At 42.1% G+C, this 23,029-nt stretch overlaps 1 protein-coding gene across 1 annotated transcript in view; it reads right to left on the bottom strand.

The window, feature by feature from the left end:
- THBS4 (thrombospondin 4) overlaps positions 1–19,285 on the bottom strand; it is a 49,364-nt gene extending 30,079 nt beyond the window's left edge. The window contains exons 1-3 of the mRNA XM_024124067.3: positions 19,026–19,285; positions 13,137–13,340; positions 1,867–2,114 (exon numbers count right to left, since the gene is read on the bottom strand). Coding sequence (XP_023979835.1) covers positions 1,867–2,114; positions 13,137–13,340; positions 19,026–19,113 — 540 coding nt within the window. The 5' untranslated portion in view covers positions 19,114–19,285. The remainder of the gene's footprint in view (positions 1–1,866; positions 2,115–13,136; positions 13,341–19,025) is intronic.
- Positions 19,286–23,029: the final 3,744 nt, after the last annotated feature.

Here is a 23,029-nt window from a genome sequence, read left to right as displayed (position 1 = left end):
GGCAACATAAAGTCATCATTCTTATTTTAGAAATGAGCATGCTAAGGATTTTCAGAGGGACTCTGCTTTTTCATTTAGCTAAGTTAAGACATATGCAACACATGCTACATAACAGGTATTTTGCTAGAATCAGACCATAAGCTCTATGGAGGCAGAGCCATGACTGTCTGGCCTAATGCCTAGAATGTGCCTACTGACTGACTAATTGACTGACTGACTGACTGAGAAGGTGACTATGAAGACAGAGCACTGTGGTCCTTGCTGATAGTCTAAGGAGGTAGAACTTTTGGACAAAATTCCAAAAAATTCCATCTATTTCTGATGACCTTGGTTTTTAGAAATGGACTTATTTGGTGGTGGAGACTAATTTCTGAAATGTCAGTGACACAATTTCTGACTGTCATTCTGACTATTTGGGCTACTCTGGGGATTCAGAAATAAAGTTTGGCATATCTCTCCATTAATTTTTTTCTCTATAAATCTACACTAAATATATATACAACTCTTTCTCCCTCTCTCTAAACTTGGATTTTAGCTTTCTTGAAACTTCTGCTTGAAAATGCTTCCTATGTTTCAAGCACAAATTCTAGTATCTGAGTCATAGTTTTTACATTATTATCTAAAACTTCTCAGCATTCCTAGTTACAATGGAAATTACTGTTTATACCCTGCTTCTTTACACAAAGGGCTCAGAATAACTTGGTAAAAGCACATATAATTTAGTTAAAGCATATAATAATGAAATAGAAGTGGAAATAGTGATTGCAGTATATAAAACAACAATATGGGCCACAGTGGATGAACATAGTTATTGATTTTGGGATCGACTTCCATATCAGATGAAATTCTGGAATAATGAGCAGTTATAGTAATAATTGGAAAAGACAAAGAATACTAGTTATTTATAGGAAACAAAGTATTTCCTAGCACAAAATTATTTTTTAAAAAATAAATTTATTTATTTATTTTTTATATTTGGCTACATTGGGTCTTCGTTGCTGCACGCGGGCTTTTCTCTAGTTGTGGCGAGCAGGGGCTACTCTTCGTTGTGGTGCTTTTCATTGTGGTGGCTTTTCTTGTTGTGGAGCATGGGCTCTAGGAGCACGGGCTTCAGTGGTTGTGACACATGGGCTCAGTAGTTGTGGCACATGGGATCTTCCCAGGCCAGGGCTCGAACCCATGTCTCCTGCATTGGCAGGTGGATTCTTAACCACTGCACCACCAGGGAAGTCCCCCTAGTGCAAAATTCTAAGAGAAACATGTGGAAATTTCTAGAGTAGTTGCAATGATATGATGAAAAAAAATACCATCAACAGGGCATAAAATGGAAGACAGAAGTGATGTGATTTGTAAGCCCTCATGGAATTAAGTTGGCAATAAGGGTCTTTTTGTTAGGGATGCTCTAGTGAGACCTGTGAAAAATGTTGTTCCTGGTGCTTGGCAATTTCCAATTATTCTTTTTTACTTTCATTAAAAATATAATAACGTTATAGAAAGATTACAAGTAGATCCCTATTGCCCTAAGATAGTTTAAAAATTTTTGCTCTTCTTTTTGCTATTCCTTTCCTGCTTTACAATTATATCCCCAAAGTCTCCACTTATCATCTAAAAGAGCAGTTCTCAATTTTGACTTCACGTTAGAATCAGTATTTTAAAAAATACTGATGCCGAGGCACCATTGCTATAGATTCTGATTTAACTTGTCTGGAGGGTGGGCCCTCTAGTAGTCGGTTTTTAAGTTCCACAGGTGTTTCTAACATGCAGCCAAAATTAGACCCACTCTTGACCTCAGCCCACTCTTCTGCATTCAGCAGAAGCTTCAGAAACTCATCTTTCCACTTTGGAGAATGGTTTGTGGGTTCTTACCTGTGCCTTCCTCTGGAAAGTCCTCAATTCAACAGCCTCAGGACTCTGGGCGAGGCCAGAAAAGGCTCTGGGGAGATTGTGAATGGAATCCACTTGCGAGCAGTCCAGGTAGAGCTCTACAGAGCCAGCTCCCCGGTGCAGATTGTTCAGTCTCAGGAGGACCCTGTGCCGCCTGCCGTCGGCCAGCTGCACGTTGTTGAAAACCACCAAATGAATCTTCCCATCATTCTTCAGGTAACGGAGGATGGCTAGAACCAAGCATGGGTCATCGAATAATGAGATAAAGGGAAAGGGCGTGATTCTGTGCTGCACAGCTGGGTCATTGGAAACACACAAGTAAGTCAGCACCATAAATTATCAACATTTTGTGTGCCAGGCATTTTTCTAGGCACTGGCCACCACTCTGTTGCTGAGAATGTTTTGTGCTCATGAAGAGAGACAGTAAGTAGTAAATTTGAAAATAAACAGTATAATTTCAGATAATGATGAGTACAGTGAGCAAGTAGAACCCATCAAAAGTCAAGTAACATCCAAGTAAGCTCCTGAGGGCATGAATTCATTAATTCGCAAACATTTACTGAGTGCTACTACAGGGCTGGGTGCTGCCCTTCATTGCTATAAACACTTAATTTCTCCTCACTGCAACCCTATGAAACTGGAATGACTACAGGTGAGGAAAGGGAAGCTCAGATAAGCGAAGGAACTTGCTCAAGGACACAGTAAGTGACAGGACCAGAATTTGAAACTGAGTGTGGTTTATTCCATGACTAAAAGAATGCTAGGCCTGGATAAGCCTTTGTAAGGACTTCATGGGAGATCCACTACCTTACACAAAGACATTCCCAGTATTATGTTGAGTGAAAAAAAGGTTATGAGTCAGTACAGGTTCATTCCGAAAAAACTATGTAGGTATGTACATAGACGTATATACACATATACAGAAAATTAGAAGGAAATATTAATACGGTCATTGCTGGGCGCTTGGACGATGTGTTTTTTTCCTTTTCTTCATTTTCATTGCCTGATTTTTCTACAAGAAACATGCATTACTTATGTAATACAAAAAAGTAAAAGAAAAAAATGAATTCCACACATAAATCCAGAGTGTGCTACAGTCAGTCTGTATGATTCATAACAAGTAACTGGGACCATCTTTCCTCAGATACCTCTTCTGTGAAGTGTAAATGCCAACTTGGTGCTGCCCCATGGAGTAGCCAGCCAGGAATATCTGTTTATGTTGCAATATTGCCAGAAAAAATAATCCCTACTGTGAAATTTTAAAGATGTTTTTGAAGACTTCCTCCAAATACATTAGACTTTCTAGGTTGACTTCCCCACCCTTCCAAACCCGGACTACATTTGCTTTCCCATTTGACCATGGCTGGAGGGCGCCAGTTGGCATCAGGGCCTGTGGTGCAGAGAGATGCCCTGAGGAGTCAGGAGATCTTCTCTTGTGCCCATGTGATCGCCACCACTTGCTTACCGAGAGAGAAGAATTGGTAAGACCTGACAGAACAGACTGGTTAGAAGGCCCTTCTATGGCTGTAGTACATTACTACATTTCCTGAAGCAAAGTATTGGTAAGACTTAAGTAAATGTGGTATGAGGAGAAAGAAAACAGATGTGAGTAGAAATTCTTGAGGTATCTTAACCATGGGATACAACAGAGTTTTTTTACCCCTTTATTTAATATTGTTGAGAATTTGTAATAGTAACAGCATGGCTGGAAATTGGAGGCATAAGGTACACAAAAGAGGGGGAAAATGAACCCAAATATATGCACTAATTCAATATTTTAAGATGTCTATTTCTTTACTTTTTTGAATAGTTTTTCAAATCCCTGGCGTTTTTACAGGCCAGTGAAAACACCACTTGGACTACCAGACTTCAGCCAGGTCATAGACACATATACTCAGGATCTCCTCATTTTCATTATGGCCACAACCTCTGTTCCTCATACTAACAGTTTAAGAGGATACACAGAGCAGCTTAAAACAAATACCCTTGGTCTTTCTCCCCTGGGATTTCTGTGGAATTCAAAGGAAACATATTTTCATGGGCCTCTTGCCTGCTTTTAGCAGGCCTTCCAGGCCATGTGGGCCATGATTTATTTTCATAACTGAATCGCTAAGTTTAATTTTATAAATAGTACCTAGTGGAGTATGTTATATATAACAGTTGCATGTTAATGTTGTGAATATAAACTTTCAATGAATAATTAAATGATTGCATTGAAAGCTTTTCACATATAAATTTAAAAGTTTAGAGAATAGCGATTTAACATCTATTGCGGGCAGCCAAACCTGCCATTGTGTTCATGCTGTCATTTAAGGGCACGCTATACTTCTGCCTTGCTTGGTGTTGCAGTGCAGCACTGAAACGGCAGATTCCTCATGCTCCTAGATCTTGTGACAAGAGCAAGAGGAAAAAAAGGAAAAGAAGAATTATGGAAACTTCCATCTTCACAAGGTCTGTGAGCAGAAAATTATCAAGTGCTTTGACATTTACCATTCTTCACACTTGATCCAATCATTTTCATTTTGCTTATGGCTTCCATTTTTTCATTTTTCTTTTTTATTGCAAACTCCTTACTTCAGTGCGTCTATACTTATTTTATCTTCAGAGCAGTAAGACTACTCCAGAGGGTCGACAGGCACCTGCTCAGAAAACACAGCGTTCTCCCATCAGTCACAATGAGTCTAGAAACAGCCTCAACAACCCAGGAGCCTGCAGCCTGGGAGATTCCCTGACCTTCTCCAGAAGCAGCACCACTGGAGGGGAGAGAGGAGACATGGTTCCCTTCCTCTCTCTGGTTCCGCTTTCCCAGGGCTCACCTTGCCCAATCTTAGCCCAACATACACACAGAGCAGAGGGGAGCAAAACAGAGGGGAAAATACAAGTGAGCGCGTAAGACATCACTTCTGCCTCCAGAAGGAGTGAAAAATCAGGCCTGGAAGCCGGAAGGAGCAGTCTTCTCCTGGCTCCAGCCCACTTCTGCCCCTTAGCACCCCAGGGAGCAACGCACTCAGGAAAACCATCACTGGGTACAGCTCTGCTTCTTCAGCTGAGGCACATTCCATTCTCTTGCTTGCTTCTCACTGAAACAAGTTTGCTTGGTGATTTCAGCCTTGTTCTCTCTCAGGGCGAGTACCAAGAACTCCTCTGATTAGAACTGAAGGCTGCAGGTCTTCAAATGGTGTTTCTGCCTCTACCTTGTTCTATCTCTGGGTTTCTCTGCCAGATTCCTTACTTACCTTCCTGCTGAGGGTCTCCTATGCAGTTTTTCTGGATTGAAAGCTTGAGATTCTTACAGGACTGTTTTGACCAAATGATTGCCTTTTCAATGCAACACACAAGCGAGCCAATGGAATCATTCACTAGCTCCCTAGTGGTCCCTAATTAATGTGTAACTTATCCCAGGACTGGCCCAACCTTCCTGCCACTTTCCATTCTGCTGATCACCAGCCAAGCTGAACGACCAGTTCTAACAACCCATTTTCACCCCTCTCTAGCTTTCTCCAGCCTCCCTCATCCTTTTCTTTCTGTGCGAATGTTCTCTTCTCCATTCCTCTCCTTCCTGCTCCGTCATTGCCACAAATCTGAAGCCAAGATCCAGCTCAAATGTACCAGACTCCCTCTAGTCTTCCATCTTCCCCATGGTTGGAAGTTACTGCCTCAATCATCTTCCCTAACACTTTCTCAGTGCTTTGCTAGGTATACTTTTTCAGGACTCAGGTTCCAGTCATGGCTCGGACACTTAATCCCTATGTGACCCTGGGCCTGAAGTGTCCACTTCTTAAACTATTAAAAGGAGTCAATAAAAGCTGTCCTTCCTATTTCATTTTGTTTTCAGTGGTGGTCAAATAAGAAAATGCAAAAATATAAGCTGCTGTACAAACGTAGGTACTAGTATATTTGTTTATTTCCCATCTTCTCTACTAAAGCATAAACTCTTGGGACAAGCAGTCTATTTCTTACTAATTTTCCCATACACCACAGCATCTGAGAACACCAAATATGACTATCTGTTGAATGAAAAAATAGATAAAATAGAGTATTCATGTATCTACTCTGATTTTAATCCACAATCTTTTTGAAAATGTGGGGAGCAGTTTCTATTAGTTTACTTACATAAATCCTTCCCTTCTAAACTTAGCATCTTTGTGTACTTGAGAGTTTGGAGCCCCGTTTTATGGCTGCATTTCCATGTCTGGGTACCAGCCTGACAGAGGGGTCACGCAGCCCGGCCTGATTAAAACCATCTCAGTGACTGGCGGGGGATGAAGATGAAGAAGCAAACCCAAGCAATGATGATGTGAAATATTGTTATCTTGGGAAAACTTTCAAAAGGTGCTTTTTGAAAAGTGGACGGACTTGGTGGTCAAAAATATTATGATGTGTTGCATGTCAAAGCTACGAAGCAGGCTGCCAGCTTTAAAGAACTGGAAATGATAATATTTTGTCTGCTTGGGCAAAGAAATTCAGAGTGACCTGGCCTGCAGGCAGCAAACTCAGTAAGGTAGTCCAGGGCTTTCTGCTTTGCTTGGCAAATGGCTTTGCTCTTTGGCACTTTTAAATATATGATGAAAGCAATTACTGTCAACCTTTCCTCTTCTTCTCTAAATAACTGTACATTAAAAAAAGACTTCTTTCCATTAATGTCTCTTGTGATGGATATTCTTGTTTGCCTTGACTCATTTATCTTTATGCCTTATACGCTAAGGTCTTTGTAACTTTAGTGCTTTGGAAATACATAAAAGGTAAATCATCAAACTGCTTTTCCTAAAAGTACTCTGGGTGACTCCCAAGTGTGATAAATGCAGTATGTGTGTTTTGAAATTTTTTTGTAGCAGTTTAAACCAATGTAAAGCTTACAGAATACACACACACACGCGCGCGCACGCACACACACACACACACACACACACAAACACACACACGGAGCAAAGAAACCATCCAGTGAAAGGAAGCACAGCAGTTATATTGAACATCTGCAAAAGGCTTTATATTTTGCTAAGTTATGAGGCATCACTGTAAACAACTATCTGGTAGGTAACAGAGCTGTAAATGTGCACAGAATCCCAAGGTCACCTTATAGGAGAGAGGTGCAAAGCAACTTCTTAAATGCCCATGGAATGCTCTCTAGCCTTAGTAGAGCCACAGAATATTAGCATTATAAGTCATCCAGCTTAATATCTCACTTCACAAATCCCTTAAGTAAAAGTGCAGCCTCTACCAGCACATTTCCAGTAACAAAGAACTTTACTTTGCAGAAAAACCCATTTCACTTTTGGATTGCTCCCCAAGATTTTCCTAATTCAGAGCCAATATCTGTTTCCTCCGACTTCCACCAGTGTGTCCTAATTTTACTCTTCAGAACTATAGACAGATATAATCTTATCCTCAACCGAAATGATATTCTTCAAATATTTTAAGGCAGCTTTCATCTCTCTCATGTCTTCTGTCTGGCTCCTTGATTTCTCCAGTTCCTTTAACTTTTTGACTTGTGATGTGGTAACAAACGGGACCCAGAAGGATGCTGGCTTGGTGACTCTCCTCAAGGTAATCTCTGACTTGACAGTGTCCCTGTGAAATGTGCTCACAACTAGACACACTATTCTAGGTGTGGCTGGACAATTAAGTGTACAGTGGGACTATCAGTGCCCTTAATCTGGCCACATGTATGTACTAATGAAGCCTAAAATTTAAAAAGCTTTTAAAAACGTTGCATCACTGTATCTGTTCATTCATTCATTCATTCAGTAAACATTTTTAAGCAACTACTAAGTGCCAGGCACTGTGCTCAACATTGCTTGGCTCTTAACGTTGTTGACTAGAATGCTTAGGATGGGTCTTCCACATCTTGGGTGTCTACAATTTACTTTTCATTCCTAGAGGATGGATTTACATTTATTATTGTTAAATTTAATCTGATGGTGGCCTATTGTGTGTCAGCCAGGTAGGACCTTGTAAATCTTGATAATGGCATCTGACATGTTCAACTGTTTTTTCCAGCTTTGTGCCAACTGCAAACATGTTAAAATACTACGTTTCCACCTAAGTCACTGATATGTTGAAAAGTTCAATGCCCAAGACAGAGCCTTGTCAAAAACCACTAGATACTTTGCTATAAGGCAATTTACCAACTCCTAAGAGTACTATTTATATAGCTTATTCTTTTTTAATATTATTCAGAAAGGTATAATGAGTGACTTCATAAAATTCATTACAAAGTTTGGCAGGATTTATTTTTAGTAAACCTATTTGCCTTCAAATAATCCCAGCTTTCTTTTCCAGGAAATCCCAAAATGCATGAATAATAGTACAACCCTCTGAAGGTTTGTCCTAAAGTTCACGAAAATTCTTTCCACTTTCTGTATATCATCATTTTAAAACTGAGTTCATTCAGGGGTACCTCGTAAGAGTACTGTGAACGTTAAAAGGGAAAATGAGCGTCGAGCCTTTAGCACGACCCCGGTTCATTGTAATGGCTCCATAAATAAATATTATTATAAGTGTTTGAGGAACCTCATTTTTTCCCCTTCATTATTTGGTTTAGAATTCTAACTTTTTTTTTTTTTTGGCCGCTCCACGCAGCTTGCGGGATCTTAGTTCCCCCATCACAACTGAACCCGGGCCCTTGGCAGTGAAAGCTCAGAATCCTAACCACTGGCCAGCCAGGCAATTCCAGAATTCTAACTTTTAAACTCTTCCATCTCTTTCAAGCTGTACCTCTCATTAGCCTGCAGGTTTCAGAACAGCTACTCTGAACCATTTGACTTCTCCTATCATAGGCTGAGGAGCCTGACTCTCTCCAGTCATTACTGCTAATTCTTGGAGTTCCCTTCATTTCCACAGCATCAAGTTGTTTTTCTGCGGCTCTCAAATTAAAGAAGCGGTCCTCTCATGCTTTTTCTGAAGGGTGAAGCTTTCATTAAGGTAAGCCAAGAGTTCACCAACTCATCATTTTTGGAAGACAGTTGCCTAAATAAGAGAAAGGTGTCTCTGTCTCTCACTATCTACCTAATCTATCTAATATAGTAAACGGAAGTTTTTATTGAGCTTCAGAGTCTAAGTTATTATACTTTATATAAGTCAGTTCTTGCAATCAACCTGGGAGGTAGCTATAATCATCCCCACTTTAGAGATAGTAAATCGATGCTCAGGGGGATTCAGAGATGTATTCATGGTGACACAGTCCCTGAGACTTTTAATTGCGACTCAAACTCAGGATACTAACTGGAAAGTTGTCTCTATGCCAGATTCAAGAAAATCACCAACCATATCTTCTACCCAGCTAGGTGGTTTCTATAGAATGCTTATTTCTATACCACTGTATTACTAATCATCTGATGGAGCATTTCTATCAGAAATACTACCTGTATTACTTTTACATCCTCAACCAAATGGTCTTCAACATTCATTCATTCAAAAAGTGATTCCGAGCCAGGCCTACTGTGTGACACTCTATACATCTAGAATTTCCACAACAATGTCTTTTTTTTTTTTTTTTAAACAAAGCTACTCTCCTCAGCCTCCATTTATTCTATCCAATCTCTTCATGAACCACTTCTATGTACAGGGCACTGTGCTATGTGCTGCAGTATACACAAAGGTGAGTTAAGGGATGCTCAGTCCCTGCCTTAGGGGAGCTTATAACCTACTGGAGAAAAGACCTCTAAGTAATTCAAATACAAGGCAAAAGAACAGTAGCACCTTCTGTGGAGGTACAAAGTCATATAAAGAAAGGTGTCAGGAGGAGCTGGAGATGTGTCTTACGTGTGTAGGATTTCAGTAACTTGAGATGGTGCAGGGCATGCACCAGGGGGAGCAGGGGGCAACAGCAAAAGGACAGAGAAGGGGCGACAGCGTGGGTGCGTCCAGGGAACAGTAGTTAGTCCATCCGGCTGAAGCACAGGCTGCACGGACAGCTGGAAGGACAGATAAACTGGAAAGGCTGGTTGGGAGTCAGGCAATAGAAAGCCCTAAATGCCCAGCCTGGGCATTTGCACCTTATTCAGTTTGGGATCGGAAGCCACTACAGGTCTCTGCAGTCAGGCATAACTAGATCCAAGCTATGCTTTGCGAAAAGTAATGAGGCGACCATGGTAGGATGACTTGGAGAGTGAGAGGGTAGAAACAGAAAGCTCAGTGGCAAACTCATTCTTTGCAGTCTTCATGGAATACACTTTAGTTTATCGTAGGAGCTCATCCAAGGCCCAGACAACCAAATCCTCTCTTCTATTCCATCTGTGCAGTCACCCTCTCCCAAACTATAACCTTTAATAGAGGGAAAGATGTGTCCTATTTTCCTACTCTGCTATTTTAAGCCACGAGAGATACATCTGGATTTCTTGTTTCGCTGTTTTCCATGCAAAGCAACAGAAGACAAGATCAGCTGAGCCTTGTCAGTTGAATAACGGACTGGGGTTCACCTTCCAGGAAGATGCTTTCCCCCCACCCTCCACAAATCATAGCAGGTGTGCACAGCCCCCTGAATGGTCAGGTCACTGAAGATGGTCTCTTGCTCTTTGTACCTCCCCTGCTCGACCAGTCCCTGCTTCACCTACTCCCTATTCACATGAACGTGCTTGCCCCCTGCTCCGGCGAGTGCTTATTCTAATCCTTAGGCCAGAATGCCTCCACCTGCTAGTTTATCAAAGGGAAACTTCTGCCTTCATGATGGTGGTTAACCTGAGGGGCTGTGAGGGATGTGCCCCAGCTGCCGGTTTCCCTAGTAACTGATGAGCCAACCTGACGTCAATTCCCCCATACATGGTAGCCTCCTTCTCCCCCGAGTAGCAAAGATCGCTGCCATGTCCTGCCTGCTGTCTGGTCTAGACAGTGGGATGTCGCTCCAGGACCTTTTGCTGCAGACATGTAAGATCCCCTGTCCAATAAACTGTTGATGTCTCTGTCACCGTTCTGGGTTCTTCTTTTGGTCTCGAGGCTGGGCAACAAGACTTGCAGGCCTGCAGGGTGCAGCCCAGCACCACCACTGAACACCTCAATGGGGAGTCACAAACACATGCTGCATCTTTTTCTGGACCTGATGGACCCGGTGACTTCTCTTTCTTGTTTCAGTCACAATGGGCTGCTGCTCCTTCCTAGAACTTTCAGATTCACCAAGGATGGCAAATCTCTGTCCTTTTTCCTATTGCTCCAGGGAATCTTCTCTGTGTCAAATTCTTCAACTCTAATACTCTTATAAATTCCTCTTTGTTTTCTGAGAATTGTCATCTCTGGATTCTTTTAGGACTCCTTTTAAAAAATATTTTTTCTAAGAGCTTTTTATCTCTTCTAGTAGGTTGGCAGATGGAAAGGTGTTCAATCCTTTTCTCTTTTTTTCTCCTTTAACATGGAGATCAGCTGGTATTAACAGCTGACTCACATGACTGGTGATTCTTCAAAGGAAACATACTTAACAACCCCCTTCCCTATCCATCTACCTGCCCATGTATCTAGCATTACCCTGGCCTCTATAGACTGAACAGAAAGAATCAGCTCAGGGGAAGTTGCTTGTTTTTCCACAATGGCCAATTTAGAAATAGGGGGTGAGATTCGGAGAGAGTGAAAAGCTAGAAGCAGAGTTTTTGGCTCTATAGAGGGCCTTTTAGCCACCAAGCTGAGTGAGCTAAAAGAAAAACCTTCCAGTGCATCTAAAATAATTTAGTGAGAAGCTACTGCCCTTTAGATGAAGAAGGGTGGCTTTTATAGATGATAAACTGAGTAGCTGGGTTCTTAGACAATGAGCTGTTCCTTCAAGAGATGTGAGGCAAAATGGGGTTGTCAGAATCAAGGCAGAGAGATGGGTGAAATTACCTCCCATCAGGGCTGAAGGTGGGGCAAACGGAGCAGGAATGGCTGAAACATCTGCTAAATCATGAACCATGTCCCCAACTCCCTTCATTGTCTGAAACCGCACCTCAGCCCCTGAGAGGCCATGAGGAACAGACAGAGAAAGCAGACTTGTGAGTGAGATGGAAGGAGGGAGGGAGGATATTGGAACTTGACATAAAAGGAGGGGTGAAAAGCCCATTCCTTCTTGCTTTTAACCCTATAGTCCTGTGAACGCTAAGAATTAGGAATTTCTTTCATCTCCCAACACCTGCAGCTTTAAGTGTTCATTCACAATTAGAATCTCAGAGTTTGAAGCACTAGAAGAATCTACTTTGTAGAGCAAACTGAAATAATAAATCTCGCCGGAAGGACCAGTCCTCCTTTTTTAAAAGCATGAGGCAGCACGGACACGTATCTGTCACATTCCTCAATAAGCAGGAACATGTGTTGTCCCCAGGGCATGGGTGGAAGAGAAGGAGATGAAAAAATAGTGACCTTTTTCCTTGGAAGTCATTTCTTAGTACATGTAGGAACTCAATTTGACAGTGAAACATTTGACAGCAGAGGGAACAAACAAGTGACAGACCTGTGTAAACTGGCACAAAACAGGTAGAAAAGAGAGCTGTTCATTTCGTTCTACCGCAGAGATATTTTCTCTCCATCAAGTCTGGGAGGTGCTTGCAGAGCTAGGAGTTAGGTCTGCTAAGCCACATGCTTCTAAGGGAGTACAAGAATGGTGTGAGCGGCTATTACAGGCTGAATGTGTGTGTTCCCCTCAAATTCATATGTTGAAGCCCGAACCCTCAATATGGTGGTATTAGGAAGTAGGCGTTTGGGAGGTAATTAGGTTTAGATTAGGTCATGAGGGTGGGACCCCCATGATGGCATTAGTGTCCTTACAAGAAAAGGAAGACAGAGCTCACTCTCTCTCTCTGCACCAGCACACACTGAGGAAAGGCCATATGAGGACACAGTGAGAAGGTGGCTGTCTACAAGCCAGGACCCAGGCTCTCATCAGGAATCAAATCTGCTGGCACCTTGTCCTTGGACTTACCAGCCTCCAGTACTGTGGGAAATAAACATCTGTTGCTTAAGCCACCCAGTCTATGGTATTTGTTATAGCAGCTCAAGCTGACTAACAGAGTGGCCAAAGTGTGACCCAGTGTCCTGGGTCCTGTCCCTTCCAGAACTGGATCCAGAATAACATGAGGACCAGACAATGTCAAAGGGCATTTTTGCCGCGAGCTATTCCTCCTACTTTCTCCCAATATCAACTCACCCTGCCTATACAGGTAAATGCACAATCAGAGGAATTTGGTATTGAAAACTGAAATCAATGGTGGATGGAACCATCTGAAGGAAAGTAGACCCCAAATCCTGGAATAGGCAGAGAGGATTTTTAAGAAAATAATTTCTATAAATCTCCTTACCTTTGTTCAAGCGTCCCATCACAGTAAACTCAAAATACTTGCTGTTGTCAGCTGAAGAGTAAAGTCCAAAGATGGTGGCTGAACTTTTCGTCTGCAGCTTGAAGGTGGCGATCACATAGAACTCGTTCAGGGTGGGGTCTGTCAGGACTGGCTTCAGGACACCTGGGTTCAGCCTCTGGCTGGCGGATGGGAGAAGGTCAAAGACTGCGGAGAATGGGGAGAAAGGAAGAATCAGTGAAAGGTTTAACTTTGGGGCAAACACGTTTTTTGAGGGGAGACAATTTGACAGTAAGTTATGAAGTAAACTGATATTGTAATCATTTTTCCACATTGTCAAACTCGCCAGTTCTTCCTCATCACTCTTACAGTGGCTGGACATTTGAACCAGAAGAAAGAGAGCATTCTATTCATTCTCTGTGATGAAATAGATATTCATCACAAGGTTATAGCCCCCAAGAGAAGACAAAATTTGCAAACCCAAAATTGCATTTTGGCTGAAGAAGTGGCTCTGAAAATGCCCGCTAGGGAGAGACTAATATAAAGGCTAAAAGCCTTTATACTAAAGGCTTAACGTATAAGGTGGGGGGGAGACGCAGGTAACAGCATCCAAGTCATCGTTTTTCTTATGGCCCCTAGTAGTGAATTTCCGCCTTGGGGTCCCTCATGTGCCTCTTGGACCAGAGCCAATTGTCTTTTCCTGGTCAGTGATAAGTGACACAGGGAATATGCAGCAGAAAGCAGGGGTATGGTAGGAGATACACTGTCAACAAAACAGTTTGCTACCTTTGTGAGACCTAAGTGTTCCCTTTGTGCGTTTACAGTGCCCTAGTGTCTCTCTGTTAAGAAATCCGCATGTGGAAACAAAACAAAACCATACAACGTGGTTTCTATTTCTTGATTGTAACCTCACTGATAAAGTTGGTCTACAAAAACTAGAATCTGCATTTATATTTGTGTAAGTTGCTTTTGATGGAGTCAGCAGCACCTTCTCTCAAACTTTATGAAAGCTATGAGAGAGTATGTCCAGTTAATTTAAAAGGCAAAGGCCAAATTTGGGTAATACTCACTAGAAGTTACTTAGTATTTTTCTTGGTTTATGCAAATATCGTTTGGACAATTCCATAGCCTGCAGGAACTTCAGGCTCCAGAGCTGTCTCCTGGATACAATAATCTGGTTACTAAAAGGGGTCATAGTATCCATAATTTATAAAGAGCTCTTACAAATCAATAAAATAAGCATCTTAATAGAAAAACGGGTAAATAACATGAAAAAGCAATTTACAGAAAAAGAGTTACAATGGCAAATAAGTATATATATAAGTGTTCCTATGCTTAAATAATGATGAAGGAATTGCTAACTTAAACAACGAGGTATTATTTTCACCATCAAGTTGGAAAAACAATAAATACAATAATACCCAACTGTTGGTGAGGATTCAGGAAAATGGGTACTCATATACTGGTGGGTAAGATTTAAACTGGTATAAACACTTTTTTTTGTGTGTGTGTGTGTGTGTGTGGTACGCGGGCCTCTCACTGTTGTGGCCTCTCCCGTTGCGGAGCACAGGCTCCGGACGCGCAGGCTCAGCGGCCATGGCTCACGGGCCCAGCCGCTCCGCGGCATGTGGGATCCTCCCGGACCGGGGCACGAACCCGTGTCCCCTGCATCGGCAGGCGGACTCTCAACCACTGTGCCACCAGGGAAGCCCATAAACTGGTATAAACACTCTGAAGCCAGTTTAAATAGCAATATCAAAGGCCCTAAGACACATATGCTCTTTGATTTAGCGTTGCTACAAAAGGAATTTATCTTAAGAAAATAATGGATGACATGGTAATTTATTTAGAAGATTCACCACCAGTGTTAATTCTAGAATTTCTATTTAGGAAGGAGTTATGTGAAAATCTAATTGGAAGAGGTGGGAAACCTGAATCTTTGCTGGCACAGCACTTTGTCTCTTCTTAACAGAGACAGAAAGGCTTGACAGAGATTACAGCGATTTCAGCCCTCCGAAGCCGTCCTGTGGCACTGCAAATGTTCAACAAATTATTTATAGTATAAAAACACTGGAAACAACTAAGTGTCCTACATTAGAGCCCTGGATAAATAAATTTTTGTCCACCCAAAAAGAGAAATATTATATATTAAATTACTATATATTAAAAAGGATAATGCAGCTGAATACTTAGATATGGAAAAAAGCTCATGATATATTAAGTGGAGACAGATGATAAAATTACATGTATAACATGACCCCATTTGAAATATGTATTTGCCCAGAAAAAGATTTGAAAAACAATATGACAAAATTCTAACAAGAACAGTAGCTATCTCTGGGTTGAATAATTATACATTTTTAATTTCATTTGCTTTTACTTATCCAATTTTCTCTCTCTTTTTTTTTTTTACAATGAACAGATGTTGCTTTCGTAAGAAAAAATAAAGTTATAAAACAAACAGGCAAAAGCCTAGTTATTTACGAATGTCTACTCCTTTTAAAAGATGATCTGTCTTCAGATTGGATCTGTATTGTTTCTTTCATGTGTATCAAGAAACTTATACAATAATGATTTTAATACTAGCAGTGCTGGAAAGCAGAATATCTATTATGTTCTTTCTAGCATCCCACATTCCCCAAACATAAGGACTGCTGCCCACTGTACTTCAAAAGGGGCACAGAATTTTTAAATTTCCAGAGAACTGGAAACTTTACATTTCCACCAGTGGGAGCAAAGGGAAATAAGGCAATATATTTAAAAGTTCCATTCAGGACAAGACATCTTCAGGAAAGAGATGTGTGTTTAAAAGTATGGGAACTGCATGCAAAACTAAACTCTTGGTATTCCTGATTTTTGCTTTGACCATGATTACTTCATAATTCAGCTGAAACTAAATTTACCGCATTTCAATCTGTATGGTTCCTCTAATCCACTGGCTTCACTCTCAAGAGGCCAAGTTGGGATTAGTTAGTAATGAGTTTGGAGAGTGTTTTGAAAAGGAAATGAGACACCACAAATTTCTACTAATGTTATTACGCTTTAGTAATAGCACCAGGATCTAAGTACAACCTTCTAGTGTTACAGGTGAAATTACTGCTACCAATGAGCCCAACCATCACTGTATGAAAATCGAATACTTACCAATAAGACTAGCAAGGCAGCTCAGAGGAAAAAGGAGATAAGCAAATTATTCAGCTGAGCTGATAATTGCAAACTAATCAACTCAATAAAGAATCTATCAGAAACTTGACTTAATCAGATCATCTACAACAATTAAATTAACCAGATAATTTAGGTATAGCCTGATTTCAAGTCTCCACAAAACAGACAGCTCTGTCCAAGGAGAAGCAAAATCCATACGTGCAACACACAATGAAGTTGTGTGTTCAAATGTCAAGAATTCATATAACACAAAATATTATACCCATGAATTCAAACCTGTTAAATAATGTTTGCAATAAGAAAACTTTTGAACTGTGTCAAAAAGCTTCCTTTCTGGCACCAAAAGCAAAGGCAACAAAAGCAAAAGTAAACAAGTGGAACTACATCAAACAAAAAAGCTTCTGCACAGCAAAGGAAACCAACGAAATGAAAAGGCAACCTATGGAATGGGAGAAGACATCTGCAAATCACATCTCTGAAAAGGGGTTAATATCCAAAATATAAAAAAAAAACTCATACAATTCAATAGCAAAAACAAACAACAAAAAATCACAACCAAACATATTTAAAAGTGGGCAGAAAATCTGAATAAACATTTTTCCAAAGGAGATAGACAGATGGCCAACATATACATGAACAGATGCCCAACATCACTAATCATGAGGGAAACGCAAATCAAAACCACAATGAGATATCACCTCACACCAGTTAGAATAGCTATTAGCAAAAAGACAGGAAACAGCAAGTGTTGGTGAGGAGGTGGGAAAAAGGGAACCCTTGTACACCATTGGTGGGAATGTAAGTTGGGGCAGCTACTATGGAAAACAGTATGAAGGTTCCTCAAAAAATTAAACACAGAACTACCTTATATGATCCAGCAATCCCACTCCTGGGTATTTAGCCAAAGAAAACAAAACCATTAACTCCGAAAGATATATGGAGTTATTCATCACAGCACTATTTACAATAGCCAAGATATGAAAACAAACTGCGCCCATCAACAGATAAATGAATAAAGAAAATGTGACACACACACACACAATAGAATATTATTCAGTCATAAAAAGGAAGCAAATCTTGCCATTTATGACAATATGGATGGATTTTGAGGGCATTATGTAAGTGTAATTAAGACAAAGACAAATACTGTATGGTCTCACTTATATGTGGAATCTTAAAAACAAAAACAAACAAACAAGAAAGGACAAGCTCATAGACACAGAGAACAGACTGACGGTTGCCAGAAGTGGGGTAGTAGTAGTGGGGGTGAAACGGGTGAAGGACGTCAAAAGGTACAAGCTTCCAGGTATAAAATAAATAAGCCATGGGGATGTAATGTACAGCATGGTGACTATAGTTAATAGTACTGTATTGCACATTTGAAAGTTGCTAAGAGAATAGATCTTAAAAGTTCTCATCACAAGAAAAAAATCTGTACTCATGTGTGGCAATGGATGTTAACTGGACTTACTGTGGTGATCATTTTGCAATGTATACAATTATCAAATCATTATGTTGTACACCTGAAACGAATATAACATTATATGCCAATTATACATTAATTTTTTTAAAAGGCTTCCTTTCTTACCTTCCTAGAAGCAAGGTCACAATGAATAAATACTATAAAGTACAGCATTTTAAGCATTTCAACCCAAACTAAAAGCAGTTCAGTATCCCCTGAAAACACAATTCTGGTTGCCTGGTCTGGAAACAAAATGAGTTATCTGGTGAAGTGCAAAGTTTAAATGGGTAATTACTGCAGGGGGAGGGGAAGGGAACGGAGAGCACCAGCACACAGGCATTCTTCATTCTGCCTTCCTAGAATTAGCAATTTTTACTTCAAGTTGCGTGTCTCTTCCAGCTTTATTTCCTTAGTCAGTAAAATTAACCGCAGGCATCAATTCAAACAGATGAAGGTCATCACTGGATAGCCAGTTAAAGCCCTAAGATGTTTTCTTGCTTAAATACTTTCTTCCTTTTGGTCTTTCCAAAATTCTGTTTAAGCTTAAGTGCTTTCTGCCCAACAGTTCTTTTCACCCCATCTCACAAAGGGGTTTGAAGACTGATCATCCAGGGGGCTTTTCAAATTATTAACCAACTTATTAACCTCTTTGTAGAGAAAGACCCATTTCTCAGCCTTCCAGTTCAATTTACCTCAAGAATCAAGAGACCAAGCCAACTCCCAAAGGAGGCTTTGGGGTCCCAGCAAAGTTGGAGCAGAAAAAGGCGAGTGGCTGGGCAATCCGGCAATACTGCACCTTTCTTGGGGATATCAGCCTCAGACCACCTGGTCGGAACATCGCTCCTGCCGCGTCGAAGGATTTAGGATGCTGGGCTGAGTGGAGGGCCGGCCAGAGAGAGCCGCGGGGGACGGAATTCGGATTTCACCCTACTTCAAACAGGACGTGTTCGAGGTCTAGGGCCGCGCCGTAAGCTTGTAAACCCCACGTCTTTGCCTAGACTGAAAATAAGTTTTGCATCCCCCAAACTATTGTATAGGGAATTGGTCTCATCGCTGGATAATCGAATCTCCGAAAATTCTAATCTTCAATTATCGTTTCCAATCACAATAAAAAACAGAGAGGTGCCGAGCGAGCCCCCAGGAGCCAGGGGCCGAGCCGCGCGCGGAGCTGGTCCCTCCGTTTGCCCAAGTGGAGCGCGGGACGGCGCGCTCCGTGACCGAGGGACCCTGGCCCGTGGCTCCCGCCCCGACTCGCTCTCACTTACCCTGGGGGCTGGCCTGGGCGCCGGCCCCCAGCCACGGCTGCAGGGCCAGGTGCAGCAGGAGCAAGGCGGCTCCGCGCGGGGCCAGCATGTTGGCCCTTCCTGCTCCCCGCGGGCGCTCGGGACTCACTGCTCCGCGGGCCCTGCCTGGGAGTGCGGACGGCGCGCGGCCCCTCGGTCGGGCTTCCAGCGCGCAGCGCAGGTGAGGTGAGCGCGGCGTCCGGGCTGCCGTCGGGGGCGGTGCTCGCGTCCTGGCGCCGCGGAGCTGAGTGCGCTGGCGGCTGGGCAGGGCGCTTTATGGTCTGGCTGGCTGGGGTGGGGGAGGGTCGAGGCCGGAGCGGCCTACTTGGCTGGGATCCCCTTTGGCCGGGAAGTATGGGGGCGGCCGGAGCGGGGAGCGTGGGCGGCAGAGAGAGAGGCGTGAGCTTCGGGACTGGGGACGAGAAGGAGCCCTGGGCCGACCCGGTCCTGGGTGGGTGGGCGTAGTCGCCGGGCCCGCACGGACGAGGGGGTTAGGAGGATGCGAAGTGCGAGGATGGGCAGTCGGGGGGCTGGTGAGAAAGTGAGGACACGCAGGACAGAGAAGAAGGAGAAGAGCGGGGCAAAGGAGGAAGAAAGTGACACTGACCCGCTAGCTTTGGGCACCATCCATCCCCCACCTCTTCTTTTCTAAACAGAAGAACATCGTTTGGTCAGGCTCTTAACGCCCATCTTGGGTTCCCTTCCCAACGAGCCCTGAAGGCTCTCCCGGGAACTTCTGCCTCCTAAGGTGGTCCGGAGAACAACTGGTTTCTTTTATTTCTTTAAGCTTTTCTTGAATGCTTCAAATGATGAATATTTTCCCCATCAAGTTTTGAGACGTGAACGGTGAATGTTTCAAAGTTTTGGAGTTTTTAATGGAAATAAAACACATCTCAAGGAATCCATCCAGACAGAACCATTTATAGGATGGTAGTGTTTTATGGAGAATTTTTCAGTCCGGTTTCCAAACACTCTGCCCACTTCTGTTCCGCCCTCCCAAAAGATTCCAAGTGACAGTTTAAAGCTATGGGAGTAGGACCTAAAAGAGAGGGAAGGAACATAAGGAGTTAGTCTTCCTCCTAGGCAAAGCCCCTAAAAATAATGTGGATTAATTAGAGGAAAAAATACTTCAGAACAATGGCAAACTTTTCCCTCTTGAACAATCTTGACTAATGGAGAAAATCCAGCAAAGTATTTATAGCTCTATCTTTAAGTCTCAAAGAATTCCATTTCAAAGTTTAAGAAGCTATCTGCCATAAGCTGGAAGATTAACTCATCTTATTCCCAAACTGTGCTAGAATAACCCCTCACCAATTATGATTCCACTTACAGCTAATGACCTGAAAATTTGTGAGCTATATTCAGAGCTCCTTTCTATTTGAGGTCTAACATAGTTCTAATCCAAGCTTCATTTAATGCTGCATTACACTAAGTCTCTGTATGGAGTGGGTCACCCTATGTCTACATATAAGAGAGCACTGAAGAGACAAAGGGCACATGTTTCCAGCAATGTGACTGTACACTAGTGAGATGGATTAGACTAGAGAATCTTCCAGTCACCAAACGGTGTCCTCAGGAGTGGCCTGGGTTGGAGGGAGCTCCAGGCTCCCAACTTCTACTTTAAGCACAATGGCTCTGCTTGTATATGTTTTATGCAACGGACTTCACAGTAAGTAGGACTAAGTTATTTGGAAGGCAGATACCATTTTTTTTTAAAGTCATCTTTGTTTAGTCATCTTTTCCAGGCATCCCCAAATCCTAGCAAATTCCCAGCAAAAGAGCTTGCACAGGTGGGCACACAATAAATTTTGGTTGAAACTGGATGACTACTAAGTGCCACTGAGCAACAAAAGAATCAAATGACTTTCTGCTAGCCTAATAGAACTTACAATTTAGTTTTGTTTTTAAAGAGACTGCATTTTTATGAGGCTATTCTTTGGGGAACCTCAGTCATCTTTTTCTTCATGTTCTCAGAATTAAGAGGAAATTTGATTACAATAAAATTCATTAAATTGGCTGTGAAATATATGGTAAAGGAGGTGAAAGAGTTAATCTGTGTCTTTTCTGTGCCACCACATTAAAATATCTGTTGTTAATACTTACACTGAATTTTAATTTATTTTAATAATGTAGTAATTTATTTAAATTTTCCCCAATATCAGACTGAGCTCTTTAGCACTATCTCATTTATTTTCATAGTCCTAATTCCAAGTACAGTGCTGGCACTTGATAGTAAGTAGCTCACTGAATTTACTTTCCTTCTCTTGGTACTGTAAAGCAGGATAAGAGGTTGTGATATGTTAGTAATCCATTCGTGCCGTAGATTGCAAAAATGGCCCCAAAGCTTCACTGTTGTCTATATATCTTTTGCTTTCCAGCTGTAACTCTAGGCTTGGCCATGTAGTTTTCTTGGTCAATAAGAATTTAGCAAAACTCCTACAAGCAGAAGTAAAAAAGCATACGTGTGTGATTGGACTTGCTTACTCTTCCACCTCTGCCTTTGCCATGATAGTGTGGCTGTGCTAGCCTGTTGGAGGATGAGACATGGAGCAGAGCTGAGTCACCACAATCACCCTAAGCAAAGCCAGCTGAGATCTGCTCACAGCTGACTCACACAGGTGAATAGGTTCAGGCAAGATCAGCAGAGCTGTCTTGTTGACTCCAGCCATGAGAGGAACAAACGTTTATTTGTTTTTATGTATTTATTTAATAAATTTATTTATTTTTGGCTGCATTGGGTCTTTGCTGCTGCACGCGGGCTTTCTCTAGTTGGGTGAGTGGGGGCTACTCTTCACTGCGGTGTGGGGGCTTCTCATTGCGGTGGCTTGTCTCGTTGCGGAGCATGGGCTTCAGTAATTGTGGCACGTGGACTCAGTAGTTGTGGCTCGTGGGCTCTAGAGCACTGGCTCAGTAGTTGTGGTACACAGGCTTGTTGCTCCGCGGCATGTGGGATCTTCCCGGACCAGGGATCAAACTCATGTCCCCTGCATTGGCAGGTGGATTCTTAACCACTGTGCCACCAGGGAAGTCCCTATTTATTTTTTTTAAACATTTATTTTTGTATGCCATTAAGATTTGGGGGTTGTTTACTATGTAACATTATTGTCACGTTACGATCTTATTGTAGCAACTTATATACTAGGTTCTGTTCCATTTCTAATTATTGTAACACAGAGTATGCCCCATTTTTGATGTTTGCTGACAGATTTCAAGCTTCAGCACTCCCCTTCCTCTTGGTCCCACATCTGAGCAACTTGATAAGAAAGCCTGGGTGCTCCTTCCTTTGGTGCTGTGCAAGCCCTACATCATGCATGGGAACACTCTCCCCATCCCCACCCCCTAATCATCATGAACACCCCAAAGCCAGCCTCCTTTCCCTGCTCTCTCAAGCCATCTGCAGACCAGCTTGGGACCCCATCCTGCTCTCACCAGAAAGCCTCCCTATGTGAGTAACAAACCTTTACAAACTCTTTTGCAGCTGGGTGTGGGGATACCCATCCTGCTTCTGCTCTCCTGTTCCTCAGAAGGGGGAGAAGTTACTCACATTACACACTGCTATTTGGCACAGCTAAGTAGAAGCTTTATACATGTTTGTTAATTGATATTTGAATAAAGCTATCATTAATTATGTCAAGTTTTCCACTTGAATTTCTTTTTTAACATCTTTATTGGAGTATAATTTCTTTACAGTCGTGTGTTAGTTTCTGCTTTATAACAAAGTGAATCACCTATACATATACATATATCCTCATGTGTCCTCCCTCTTCCGTCTCCCTCCCACCCTCCCTATCCCACCCCTCTAGGTGGTCACAAAGCTCCGAGCTGATCTCCCTGTGCTATGCAGCTGCTTCCCACTAGCTATCTATTTTACGTTAGGTAGTGTATATAGGTACATGCCACTCTCTCACTTTGTCACAGCTTACCCTTCCCCCTCCCTGTGTCCTCAAGTCCATTCTCTACATCTGCGTCTTTATTCCTGTCCTGCC

This window comes from Physeter macrocephalus, chromosome 8, assembly GCF_002837175.3.
Source record: "Physeter macrocephalus isolate SW-GA chromosome 8, ASM283717v5, whole genome shotgun sequence".
Classification (NCBI taxonomy): Eukaryota; Metazoa; Chordata; class Mammalia; order Artiodactyla; family Physeteridae; genus Physeter; species Physeter macrocephalus.
The sequence above is the reverse complement of the archived record's forward strand: the minus strand, read 5'-3'. Positions and strand labels throughout refer to the sequence as shown.